The sequence below is a fragment of the Fukomys damarensis genome, unplaced genomic scaffold (assembly GCF_012274545.1).
Source record: "Fukomys damarensis isolate Sample0158 unplaced genomic scaffold, DMR_v1.0_HiC HiC_scaffold_9, whole genome shotgun sequence".
Lineage (NCBI taxonomy): Eukaryota > Metazoa > Chordata > Mammalia > Rodentia > Bathyergidae > Fukomys > Fukomys damarensis.
The window spans coordinates 25,485,928-25,500,177 of record NW_022900921.1 but is presented as its reverse complement, the minus strand read 5'-3'; the positions used below and the strand labels follow the sequence as shown (position 1 = coordinate 25,500,177).

The 14,250-nt window shown below is 38.8% G+C and overlaps 1 protein-coding gene across 1 annotated transcript in view; it reads right to left on the bottom strand.

The window, feature by feature from the left end:
- The window catches only part of Nsg2 (neuronal vesicle trafficking associated 2), a 76,250-nt gene extending 67,354 nt beyond the window's left edge, over positions 1-8,896 (bottom strand). The window contains exons 1-2 of the mRNA XM_010622153.3: positions 8,693-8,896; positions 7,676-7,826 (exon numbers count right to left, since the gene is read on the bottom strand). Of these exons, the coding sequence (XP_010620455.1) occupies positions 7,676-7,804 (129 nt within the window). The 5' untranslated portion in view covers positions 7,805-7,826; positions 8,693-8,896. The remainder of the gene's footprint in view (positions 1-7,675; positions 7,827-8,692) is intronic.
- Positions 8,897-14,250: the final 5,354 nt, after the last annotated feature.

The following is a 14,250-nucleotide window of genomic DNA, read 5'->3' as shown; positions in this document are numbered from 1 at the left end:
CCATTTGCCTCCCTCCACCTCACCCCACATTCTCTCCTTGAGTTTAACTCTTACTCTGTCCCCTGAAGCTTGGTGTGAAGTAGAGAACACAAGTAAAATATCAGAAAAATCAGTCCGCAAAGCAATATAGTCCAACAGCCTAATGTATTTGTGAGGAAACTGTAGCCCAAAGAAGGGATTTGGCCCAGGTTGCACAGTGAGACTAAATCAAAATCAGGTCTGTAAGATTAACCTGCCACTGACTCGTCCCATGGGTTCAATTTCCTTTTCTTTGCTAGGCTTTGCTTTCTCAGAGACACAATTAAAGTTTGCCCACTAGGGTCTCAAACGAACTGTCTAGACCAAAAAGTGCCCAATTCTTTGGCAAGATGACTCTCTACAGGATCTCCATGGCACAGAGGCCCAGGGTACTTTATAAGTCATCTCTTTTTGCTGCCTGGGGTCAGTCCCCCTACTTTCCAGGAACAGGGGACCTGAATCTAGAACTGAGTGAATGAGGAAAAACACATTATTACCAGCAATAATGATGATAGTTTTGCATTAAGTTTTTACTATTAGCTGGACACTATGATAAACATTTAGCATATATTTTTCTCATTTCCTCCTTACAATAATCTGTAGAGGAAGATATCATTATCAAGAGGAAACAAGTGCAGAATGATTAATAAATTTACCAAGGGTCATGCAATAAGGAGGTGGTAGAATTAGTGTCTGAATTCAAACTGGGCTTCTATAATCCTTTCTACACAAATAGGGACATTGGCTCTCTCCAGAGTGGAATCTCTCTATGTGGAAGTGAGCAAGCTACATCAAGTCTTACAGATTGTTTTATTATCCACAAAATGGGGATGATTTTTAAGTAAAATCTGATGCCTAATCATGATTAAAAGGGCAAAGTTTATATTTAAAAAGTCTTCAAATGGATGCCACTTACCCCATCCTTGTTTCCTAAATGTTTAATGGTTTATTTTATGACCTTTCAAAACTGCTTTATGAACTATAAGAATAAAACACATGCATAATGTCCTCTAGGTCAACCCATGATTTTACAAATAGCAAGATTTTAGTTCTTTTTATGGCCAAATAATATCCCATTGTGTAGGTCATTATATAATGTATAATGCATCAAAACACCATGTTGTACCCTATAAATATGTGCAATTAAATGTCAATCAAAAACAACACAGTAAAAAATAATAAAATGTGCTCACATTATGTGTGGCTCTACTCTATTTGGAGTTTTTTTAATTGAGCAGTGTGCCTAGCACTTTTTTCCACATTAGAACAGGTAGTTCTTCCTCTTTCTTATAACCACTGCTTAATAATTCAATCCATGCACCAGAGTTGACTTAATTAGTTCCTTTTCGTGGACTAGTCCAAGTTGTTCCTGTGTTTTTGCTTTTGTTTTATAATACCTATAGATCTTTGAACTTTTGAAAAAATTTTATACAAAGGAAGGCTTCCTACCAGTGGAAAACACATCAGTAAAGTGGTACATACTGTGTAAAGTTTATAAACAATGTCAAAAGAGTCCCTGAAAAATGTATTTGTGAGGAAACTGTAGCCCAAAGAAGGGATTTGGCCCAGGTTGCACAGTGAGACTAAATCAAAATCACGTCTGTAAGATTAACCTGCCACTGACTCGTCCCATGGGTTCAATTTCCTTTTCTTTGCTAGGCTTTGCTTTCTCAGAGACACAATTGCATCAAATTATATAACATTACCTGTGCTGAGGTCAGATTTGTTCCGAGCACTGTCAGTGCTAGTCATTACTTTTAAATTTTTTAAACAATCTGAGTAAAGAATTATATTGATTAAAATTATTATTTTTGAATTATAGAGAATTGTTGATGTGCTTATTGAGTATTTCCTATCTATTTGCACAAACTTCCTAGTTGGAGCCATTGCCCCTCTGTGGGCTGTTTCATAACCCATGCATTGAGGGTGTCTGAACAACAAGGGGCTATATAGCTCTGGACCCTGCTGAGTGCATTTCTCCTGCTCCTTGGGGAAAGGCTGACATTTCTCTGATCCCTTGTTTCAGGGAGAAGAAGCCATTGGAGGGGCCAAGAAGGCACAAAGATCTTAGTGATAGAAATGGCATCCCCTCTGCAAAATATCCTTTCAGATATCACAGGCAGCATCAGACCACCAGATTCAGATCCCCACCCTTGAGACCTCATCTTTATCCTTAACATCTTTTATTCTTTTCTTCTTTTCCAAACATGTCATCTTATGCTACATATTCTCTGTGTACAGGAAAGGAAACTATATCAGTAAGCTCTCGCCATGTGACAGGCCCATTAGACAATTTTCACTTTATTCCCTTGACAGTAACCCTATTAGGTAGATACATTCATCTTTGGAAGCAAAACAAAGTTAAGTCCAGAGAGGCTAAGCAATTTGCCAAAGCCACACAGCAGGTAAATAGTTTAGCTGAGGTCTCCAGGACTACAAAGAGCATATGATCTACCAGCAAAACTTGAAGTGTGTCAAATATCAGTAACTGGTTTCTACATGTCTATGTTCCTCTTATCCCAATGAAGGTGAAATAAGCTCCTCCAGGACTCATTAATACTTAATAATCACAAGACAAGAAAGGAGCATTTTTCCAAAGCCTGGCAGCTGGCTTACCACATACACAATTCACCTGGGCCTTTGCCAAGGTGGAGTTGTACCATCTGTGGTTTGTTTCTGCATACCTGCCATCTATTAGTTAGCATCTCTAAGCACACCTGCATGGGGATCATGGATGCAGTGATTTCTCTTGGTGTGTCCTAAAACAGCAGGTAACCTCTCTGAGTCTGCTTCTGCTTCTATAGAATGTAGATAATGGCAGAAACTTCACAGAAGAGCTGTGGGGACAGCTAGGCTGTTGTGGTTACTTAGATAAACTGAAGGCATCAAGGCCCCAAACACATGTCCCAGAATTCAATGTCTAACAATTAATATTGCAGCTTCTCCAAAGCTTGCTCCTGTGTTCTAGAGAAAGCCACTCAATTGCTTAGTTTCTCCATGGAACCTGTGGAGAAAATGAGGCCAGTTCTAACTAGAACAGAATAGGGTGCCTTATTCAGCCAATATTGCCCACTGCCCATTGCTTATCTGGACTAACACTACTGAGGTGATGTAGACCAGAGGCCTCAGGCCTAGTGGGCAATTTGAACAGAGGTTAAATTCTCCTCACAGCCAGCATAGCACCAATAAAGCCAACCAACCCCCCGATCCTACTGCTCTAGTTCCAACCACCACTTCATTGACACAGCAGTGGCCTTCTAGGTGGTATCACACCTTCTGAACTTTTCTTCCACTACTCTCTGTGGGGTAACTGCAAGAAATGGAGTCACATTTGTTTTAGGGATAAATGCTCCAGTGCTATATGGAAGAATGATTGGAAGAAAAGAGGAAGAGAAGCCATGAAGACCAAGCATGAGACTTAGCCTGTCCCTTGTCCCTAGGCTGCCCAGAGCAGCTAAAGTAGTCATCCTAAAATAAGACTCAGATCCTGTTACTTTCCTGTGTTGTCCCTTCCAAAAAATGTACACCAGACAACACATGACTTGCACCCACCTCACCTCATCTCCTAAGCTTTCCCCTTCTCTCAGCATTCCCAGCCAACCTGGCTCCATGATCATTCCTCCACCCTCTTTGCTGCATGCCTGCATGCTAGTCCTTTGCCCTCACTCCCCTTATCAGGTTTCAGCCAGGGCTACTTCCTCAGAAACACCTCCCTGGCCATCCTCCCATCAGAATTAAAGTCTCCTAAGTTTTACCCTCTCTTACATTATAGCACCTTCTTTTCTTTCAGTATTACTTCTAATAATTTGCCTCTATGCACTTCTATTTGGGTGATCACTTCTTTGAGGTCCCTCTTCCCCTCTGGACATGGAATTCTATGAAATCAGTGGCCAGATTGTCTTTTCATGTATATGCATAGTCTCACATGGTGATTGGTGCATAGAGGGTACTCAACAAAATTGGATAATAGGAAGGAAGGAACGGAGGGAGGGAGGGAGGAAGGAAGGAAGGAAAGGAAGGAAAGGAAGGAGATTGGATACCTTCCAGTGTGATAAATATCACCATGGATATATTCATGGGTGGTCAAGGACAGGGTGCAGGATAGTTACTGTCTGAACTGAGTTTAGGAAGATGAATGTTGTCTTATCAAATAGGCAAAGGGTGAGAAGGGCATTCTGTTCAGAAGGAATGGCATGTTCAAGGAGGATGAGGCATAGAAAACTCCCAGAGAATGTAGAAACTCCAGGGCAGGGTTTTTCAACCTCAGCACTGTTGATATTTGGATAGAATAATTCTTTGTAGGAGGAGGCAGGTGAAGCTGTCATGTACACTGTAGGATATTTAGCAGCATTCTTGACCTTTACTCACTAGGTGCCAGTAGAATCACCCCTCCATTTATGATGACCAAAAAGTTCTCCAGACATCGATAGATGTCCCCCTGAAATGGAAAATTCTCCCCCATTGAAAACTGCTGTGCAAGAGAGGTGTGACATGCTGGTGTTCAAGGGACAAGGTAGGAATAGAAGAATGAAAACCAGTAGCCAGACAATGCAGGACCAGGAATGCCAAGATGAGGGCTCTGGATGGTACCACATGAGAATGAGGGAATAGAAAGGGTTTCCATGGGAGAGGACTGTTCACAATGCTAAGGAATCTCAGAGGCAGTGAGGAGAATTAAGTGAAGATAGCAGAAGCAGGTAAACACCTGAGGCTGGCCACCTCCTCTCCCAAGTCAGCGACCAATCTCTCCAACACTGGACAGGGCGGAAACAAGAAGGTGATGGCATCATTTCTGGGGAATAACTCCAAGGGCCTCACTTGAAGGTCCATGAGCCTATCTGGAAGGGAATTCAGGAAGTGATAGTGACAGAAGAGGGAACATAGAGTTTGATGAAGCATTCTCCCAGGGTGGAAGGTTTCTTAGCAGTGGAGCCAGAATGGTGCAAAAAAAGTTGGGGTGTCAGGAACGCTGAGCCTGGTTGTAATCCTTGTCTATAGAATTTGGGCAGGCCGCTCTATTAACTAGATCCTTGTTTTCCTCATCAGTGAGGATGGGGCACCAAAGCTCACCTCACACACCTAAGGGAGGTAAAGCAAGCCACACTGTAAGCTAGTGACTGAGTTAGAGCTAAAGACTAACTCTATGGATTCTCAGGCAAGCTCACTCCTCGCTCCTGCCGATGTGGGAGGTTCTGGATGGAACAACATTGCCAGGTTCCATAACTAATGCTTTACTTTTGGAGGTTACATTACTGCTCTGCATCTGAGTTTCTTTAAAAATTGGATTTTAATGGAACCCCTTGTTGGATTCTATTAATTATTGAAAGAATGAAAGGGGTGTGTGTGTGTTTGTGTGTGTGTGTGTGTGTGTGTGTGTATGTCTGTGTCTGTGTGTGTCTGTGTGTGTGGCTCAGGACAACATCTGACATCTAACATTTACGAAGCACTTGAAAAATGGCAACTATTATTCTTTCATGGTCAATTTTGTACTGGATACTTTATAGAGGCCATATCTATCTTTGCTCTGACTGTTATAAGTTAGGTGTGATTCCTCTCACTTCACAGAAGAGAAAACTGAGGTCTATTTCCCTTTTTTCCATGAATATCTGAGATCATCTATGATGTGCCCCTGTAGAAATGTGTCCCATTAGAAATTTGTAGTCAAACTTGGACTCCATGGCACTTTTTAGTTTGCATGTTTTCTTTTCCATGCAAGCAGGTCCCACCATAGAAATAAGATATTTATGCTTCAAGCCTTATGTGACTTTCTGGTACTGCTGGACTTGATGCTGAGTGAACACTGGGTCAGTCTCTTTATTCAAGGAGAAAAGAAATCCCAGGTGGATAGGGAGAGTAAGAGAAGAAAGAGATCACAGCAATCTCTACTTGTAGGTGTATGGATGGATGGGAGAAAGATAACCTTATCACAGTACCGTTTCATTGCACTCTGCTTAGGTCTTCAAAGCTGTAGCTGTTGGCCTCAGAACCTCAGGACAATATCTCCCCTTCACCTATCCAGCCTCCTCTTATGTCTAGATTCAAATTTTAGCATTTCTATTTACTCTTCTGATAACTTGGATAACTCAAAAAATTTTAACCTATAAACATAAGCTCATAACTCTTGACTCCTAGGGGTATCACCCATTTAAAACAAAGGTTCTCAACTTTTGATGCACATAGGATTCACTTGGAGGAAATGTCATTAATACTGATATCCAAGTCTTACTGTAGCCATTCTAAAAGAATTATTCTAAGACATGGCTCAAGACACCAGGAGCTTAAAATTCCCACATGATTCTAATATATAGTCAAAAATCCACCTGATATGCATGTAACAAGTACTCAATACTATCTCTTCATGATTCTTTAGTGTTAACTGCCTGTTCAAAGTTATGTTTAAGGGTGTTATCCTTTCTCAGGATGGCTCAAGAATTCTTTATTTTTATTACCCTATCCTGGCACTATTCTCATATTGACAACCTCTGCACTTTCAAAACGAATGACTCAATCCCCAACCAATCAGCCAGGCTGTTTATCTAGCTTTGGCTCCTCTTCTGTTGATTGGATGGAGCCAATTGGTTAAGACACACAATACCTTCCTGGACATGCCAATGAGAAAATCAAACGGATGGAATGATCCATTGCTCACCTTCAGCCAGGGAACTCCATCATTTACCTCCAAATCTCTCTTTTATAGTATGTACAATCTCATATTACAAAATAGCAAGTTGTCTCAGGTGGATCCTAAATGCAATATTTCCCCCACCCATGTACATGGCATAACACCCTCCACCCCAGTCTTTGTATAAATGCCACCTCCATTCTTAATGGGCTACTCCCATGTCAGGAGATGTGCCATCAGTCAGTCACTCATTCCTAGCCACGCCTCCACCAAAGACACACTACTCCCACTCTGCTCCCCAAAAGCTTCCCAGATGTGCATGTGTGAGCCTTCTGACTTAAATGCATGTTCCTCCTGTGGTCTACCTGGAAGGCTTTTACTCACCTTCAAGAACCCAGTTCTAATAGTCCCCTCTGCAGCTCATCTAACCTATTCCCCCAGTCCTATGCTGAAATCCTCCTCATCCTCTTCCCACCCTGACAGAATTTAGTTGTTTCCATGCATGTTTTCTCACAAGCTTTGTAATGCTCAGGCATAGCATTTACCATGATGCATTACTCTCATTTGTCATACTAAATAATGATTTCATATTTTTTCTTTTTATAACCAACTCCTACTATAGGGACAGAGCCTGAGCAGGTGCAAACTGAATGTTTGTTGGACTAAATCCAAGTCTCTGTCCTCAAATCTACACTAGCCAATTTTTGAAATGCCTCCCCAAAATAATCAGGACAGGTTTTTTTTTCCTGTCACCACCTAGGAGCTTATTTGTATTCATCTGCTGTGACAAAACTTTAAAAAAGAAAGGTCAATTTGCTCACCCATGTATGTAGATATGAGCTAAAATGAACAAACACCATAAATCTGAAATAACACACAGCTGTCTTATCTCTGGAAACAGTAACTACATTTTACAAGAAAGAGAGTATATGGCTGATTAAGGAATGAAAGGCTTTGGAGTGGAATGTTTTGCTGTTTTATTGCCTTAGAAAAGGGATTCTGAAGGACTGATGAGAGGAAGAACACCTGATTTACCTTCTCCGGAGCAGGCAGTTGTAAGTGATTAACCTCCAAAGGAGTGATGAGAGGGACGGTCTGGAAGCCATCCTCAACTGAAGGTGGCTTGGTTCCCTTCTCATTGGGGTTACTGTTCAGCTTCACCATCCTTATGCCTTTCTTCCCAGACCTAAGACAAGCAATGGGATTCTGGTTACAGCAGGAGATGAGGCAGGAAAGAAGAGGACTGACAACAGAGAAAATAATGCTGTCCTCAACAGCTCCACTTGGGTGGCTTTCAGCCTAGTGATCAGTTATCAACTACTAGATTTTCTGACATGATTCCCAATTGTCCAGTAAAACTTCTTTAATCACCAGAACATGCCACCTGATCACTGGGTTCAACAGCCCTCAAATGGAGGGAACCAAGGAAAATCCCAGACCTACATGAAAAAAATGCAAGCTTAAAAACATTCAAAACACTACAGCTAAAGTGTTCATATAATCCCAGTAGAAAGTGTAGTCTTAGTGCATAATGAAATCCTGCAGTATTATCTCACTTCATCCTCCGATGTTATTTTTTTGTATGGATTTTTCTTCATCAATCCCCCGAAAGCACAAAAAATACATTCAATATCTCTAGGTGTACCATTTTGTATCATATGTAGATTTACATTAGATTCAATTTCCTAAAATAAAACCAAAGAGAGGGGGGCTGGCACAAACCTGATCCTGTTATTCAGCTATGGAATTCCTCCATTTCCTCAATAGCGAAGGGCCATTTTTTGTTGTTGTTGTTCCATGGAAAGTTAGCAGCCCCCGTACTGCAAGATTGCCAACTAAATAAGCAAATCACATTTATTCCTCTCCAGCTCCCTTGGAAGTCAAACAGTGCTTCCACACTACCCTCAAAAGCCCAGCACAACTGAATTTCTCTTGTCAAACCTGCTAATGGAACATCATTAGATAAAACAGGGTTGTTGTGGGGGAAATGAGGGGGGTTAGGGTTTAGAAGATAGCGGGGAGTGGTTACAACAAAAACAAATGCCTACTTACTGCGCTGTACTCTTGGGGGGTCAGAGCAGATTCAAGCCAATTTGAAGAGGAGGACAAGCAGGAGTCCTCCCTCCTCAGCCCTGAGCTTGTGGTGCTGAAAGGACAGCGCCTCTCGTGTGTCGGGATCCGGAGCTTCTGAGAGCGAGGCGCCAGAGAGTGGGGAAGATCTCCTGGCAGCTGCCTGCTCTCTCGCTCCCTCGCTCGTGCCCCCTCCCACCGGGGAACAAGCTCCACACCATCTGTCATCTGGCACCACCTGCTGTTTTTCATGCATGGCCACAACCACTGCATGGTACAAAACGGTTTCAAGAAGGTGGAAGGGATTCTGTCCACATCAAATATATATATATATATGTATATATATATATTTAGACTTTGCAAAAACTCCCAAAACAAGCTCACTTTTAGAAAAGGTGATCATCTCCTAAAAGCTTCCTGAACAATATTATGAAACAGAATGGTTCCAGAGCTACAATGTAGTCTTACAGTCAGTAGAGAAAGAAAACCAGTATTTATTGTATATTTACCATGCAGTGAACACTTTTCCAGCCTGAAAGAGGCTCAAGCTATCTCCTTCATTTGCAAAATGTGGTTTCCAATAGTACCTACATGATGAGGTTAGAGGGAGGCATGAATAAGATAGCACAAGGAAAACAAGTAGTACAGGAGTAAATGACAAGCATTGCATAAACATAAGCTACTACTCTCACAATTGTACTGTAATCATACAGGTTAATTCAGGTCACAGAGCTGATATGGTACCAGAACTGGGATTTGGATCCCGATCCTTTGCTAACATAGTTTATATCTGGCACACAACACTACATAACATCCAGTTACAGTCTAAAATCGTAAAGGGCAAGATTCTAGTGTCAGCTGTGCCCATATCCGCCTATGTGATCTTGAACTTTTTGCAATCTCTCTCTAACCTCCCATTTCCTTATCTCTGATTGAAAATAATAACTTCACTTGCAGGGGGGTTGTGGCACATGAGAGGAGAGCTTATGCTCAAGAAAATTCCTTTTAACTTGACAATGAGGTTCTGAATGACTGAATTATTTCAATCCTAAAGATTGCTCTTACACATTCTTCAAATTCTCTAAGGTCAAGACCATTGCCACTACCCTCCTCCCCATGGTTTAAATAACTGTTGGTTGTTCAACCTCAGCTACAGTGCAGTTTATGATGCATTTTATGAGGTTCAGCTCTCTTGGCATTGTAAGTAACAGTGTCCCCTTTTGCTTCAAGTGTATCCTGCTTTGCATGATAAAGTGTTTGGTCACTCTCACTAATGCTCACAGGCTAAGGATGTACCTTTCTAGCTAAAATCATTTGACCATTGAAAGTGTATAGTTCAGTAATGAAATTGTGTGTGTATGTGTGTGTGGAGGGAGATTTCTGAGGCAATAAAAACTATAACACACCATGGCTAAACAGGGCACTATTAAGAGATGCATGCATAAAGGTGAGAAGGATTCTAATTAACATTAGTCGTCCACTTCCTTTCCCAAAGACCTGGATGATTTTAAAGTTCAAGCATTGTCTACTGATGACACAATGTATCCAACCACATGTATTTAATTGTGAACACTTGTATTCCATCATATTATTGCTGCTCCCACAACAAAATAAAATCTCAATGTCTCATGAATGATTCACAAGAAGAAACTGCCCTCTTAATAACACCATACCAGAATTCCTGATAGTTTATTAGGGTCCAGGAAAATAGCCTGTATCACAGCAATAGGAAATCCTAATATGTGGGATAGGAGAGAGGCTACAGGGATACAGTGGAGTGGGGTTGGAGTGATGCGACAGATTTTCCCCTTCTTAGAGAATGAAGGTGAGTTGTTCTTAATAAAATAAATTGCTGTTCTTCTATAAAGATCTTTTACAGTTGGCAGTCGAAAGTGAAAATAAGTACATCTTCTGATGAGGTTTTCAATGTATGTAGATGTAATGTATAAGATAATTAGCTACACAAATGGTGGAGGATAAATATTACCAAAATGTTGGTAATATTTCTATGTTCCACTTAAAGTGGTAAAGCATTCCAACTAAAGTATTTCTATTGTATTCTCAGCTTGATCAAAAAGATACAAAGAGATACAGTCAAAATGCAATGGATAAATCAAAACAGAAGAGAAAAAGGTTTGAATAAGCAAAAGAAGGCAGTAAAGACAAAACAAAAAATTAAGGGAACAGGAGAAAAAAATGAAATAGTGTACTTACATCTAAAGATATCAATAATTACATTACATGTAAATGATCTAAACAGGCCAGTTAATAACAGAATTTTTCAAACTGAAGGAAAATATGAACCAAATATATGCTATCAGTAAGATACACACTTCAAACAGTACTATAAGGTTAAAAATAAAAGGATGGGCTTTTGATTTTGCAACTTTATATCACCCTATTTCTAATTTAATTTGACATCAGTTATTTCTTCCACATCTTCCTGTTAAAATCACAATATCAAAGTCATATGCCTGAGATATATTGGTGGAAAATTCATTGCCATGTCTAGCCTGGTCCCTAAAATAAGCTTCCCAAGTCTTGATTTCAAAAATGGGTTAGATATTATATATTGTTTAGATGAGAAAACAGCCGATTGGGAGAAAAATTGACCATTAAGAACACATAGACTAAACAAATAAGTCACACATGTGTAAATACTGAATAGTTTCTCTGGTGTGAAAAACTATAATAGTACATAAGATCCTAATGAGATAAATGACAGTGTGAAATAGGAAGAAAAGGGCTAAAGGTGTAGGGAAAGTGGGAAGTGTAGGGAAAAGGCAATGAGGGGAAAGAACAAAGTATGAGAAAATGAAAAAATGGAAATAAAGTGTTTGCAAATGGGGAGGGGAGGAGGGGTTTAAGGGAGGGCAGGGACAAGGGGAAAAAATGAGAATGAAGACTTGTCATGTAGAGGTACAAGATCCCAATAATGAATATAACTATATTGTATACCTAAAATGTACCAATAAACTCAATGAGAAAAAAAAGAACACATAGACTTAGTCTACAGTACAACATTCTGCCTCTGTCCTGATTACTAAGGGCCTCAAAGAATTATCAAGTAATAGAAAGAAGCAGATAAACAGTAGTCAGAGTAGAAATACAACTTTTGGTGCAATTGTCAACATTGTCTTATAGATACAGCACTGATATTTAGCTACAGAACTCTCTAGAATCTTTTAAGAGATACTAGGGACTTCCCAGTCTGTGGTCTGCACTACTGATAGCCACCACTCTTCAAACATTACAGATGATGTCAATGGGGGAAGCAGATGTCCAGCTGGCTGAGAATGACAAAGGAAAATCTTTCAACAAATGATCACTTGACAATTACAGCCAAAAAAGTAAAGATATTTTTAAAGATATGATAATTCTGACAAAAGAACACTGAATTAGCTATATTAATATCAGTCAAAGTACACTCCCTAGAAAATTACTAGAGATAATGAGGAACACTGCATATAAAAAACTACTAATTCCCAAGGAAAACATGAAAATCTTAAATATATATGAACCTACTAACAAAACTTCTATCTATGTTAAGCAAAACAAATGACATAACTGAAAGAAGGTATTGAGAAGGCCACAATTACAGTTGGAGGCTTCAATATTTTCCCTCATTAATTGGTAGAACAAGCAAAATATCAACAATGACATAGAACAGGGTTCTCAACTTCAGGACTATTAATATTTTGGATTGGATAATTGTTTGTGGGAGGTTATCCTATGTATTGTTAGCAATATCTCTGCTACATGCTCCTGCAAGATGTGACAATCAAAAATGTCTCCAGACATTGATAAATATTCCCTGGTGGAAGGAAGGCAAAACCATCTCCAGTTGACAACAATTGCTATTGAAGAACCAAAAAGCACTATCAATAAACTGGATCTAACTGACATTATCTCATCCAGAAGAAGTATTGTTTTTAAGTGTACATGAATCACTTACTAAGATAGATTATATATTGAGGTGTAAAACAAACTTGAACATTTCTTTAAATTTGAAATGAATCAAAGAATGTTCTCTGACCATAATAAGATTAGACCAGAAATCAGTGGCAGAGTATTAACAGGAAAACCTCCAAATATTTGGATACTAAGCAACACACTTCTAAATAACCCATATGTTAAAGAGAAAAACCTCAAATTAGAAAATATTTTGAACTAAACAAAAATGAAAATACAAAATATCAAAATCCTAGGAGTGCAGCTAAGAGTGCTTAGAAGAAAAGTGTACGGCATTAAATGTGTATATTATAAGAGAAGAAAAGTCTCAAGTAATATATGCTGTCACTCAGAAAAATAAGCCCAAAGCGGGGGAAGGGGGGAGAGAGAGAGAGAGAGAGAGAGAGAGAGAGAGAGAGAGAGAGAGGACAAAACAACAATAAAGCAAATAAATAAAATCCAAAGCTGGTTCTTTGCAAAGACCAGTAAATTTGATCAATTTGTAGGCAGAAGGCCAAAGAGGGACGAGAGACTACACAAATTACCATTATTACTAAAGAAAGTTGATAATGCTACGGAGCATGCAGACATTAAAAGAAAAAATAAGGAACTACTACAAACAACTGATGAAGTAGATTCAATGGAATAATTTCTCAAAAACCATAAATTAACAAAACTCACCCTATATGAAATGATAACCTGAATAGTAGTAGGTATTAAGGAAATTAAATTTGTAGGTAAAATGTTCCCCCAAATAAATCTTCAAATCCAAATAATTTCACTGGTAAATTAGGCCAATATTTTAAAATGAAATAATATAATTTTATGTAACCTTTTCCAGAAAATAGGTAGTTTCTTACTCATTCTATGAGTCCATTAATATTCTGATATCAAAACTGGACAAGATAAGACAATGAAACTACTAGACAATATATCTCATAAATATAGGTACAAGTCTTCAGTAAAATATTAGAAAATCAAATCCAGCTATAAGAAACAAATATACCATGAACAAGTGAGCTTTATCATAGCAGTGCAATTGATGGAGAAAAAAATCATTTAATTAAAGCTAGCATCATTCACAATAAAAACTCTTAGAAAACATGGAATAAAAGAAAATATATTCAACCTGAAAAGGGGCATGATAAAAAGTAACATCATACTCAATAGTGAAATAGTGAATGCCTTCAGCCTCACACTGAGAATAAGGAGTGTTCATTCTCTTACCATGCCTATTCAACAATATACATGCAATTTTCCAGCCATGCAGTGAAGCAAGAATAACATGAGGCATAGAGATTGGAAAGAAAGAAATAAAACTATCCCTTTTTTCAGATAACATGATTGTTTACATAGAAAATCCCAAGAAAACTATTTTTTAACTCATAGAATTAATGTATGGGTTTAGAAAAGTCACAGATATGTGAATATATAAAATTAATCATATTTCTATATACTAACAACAAACAAAACCAAAATATTTTAAGTACCGTTTACAATAGCTCCAAAAATAAAAAACCTTGGTATAAATATAAATCTATACAGAATTTATATAGTAAGAACTACAAAATGCTTTTAAAAGATCTCAA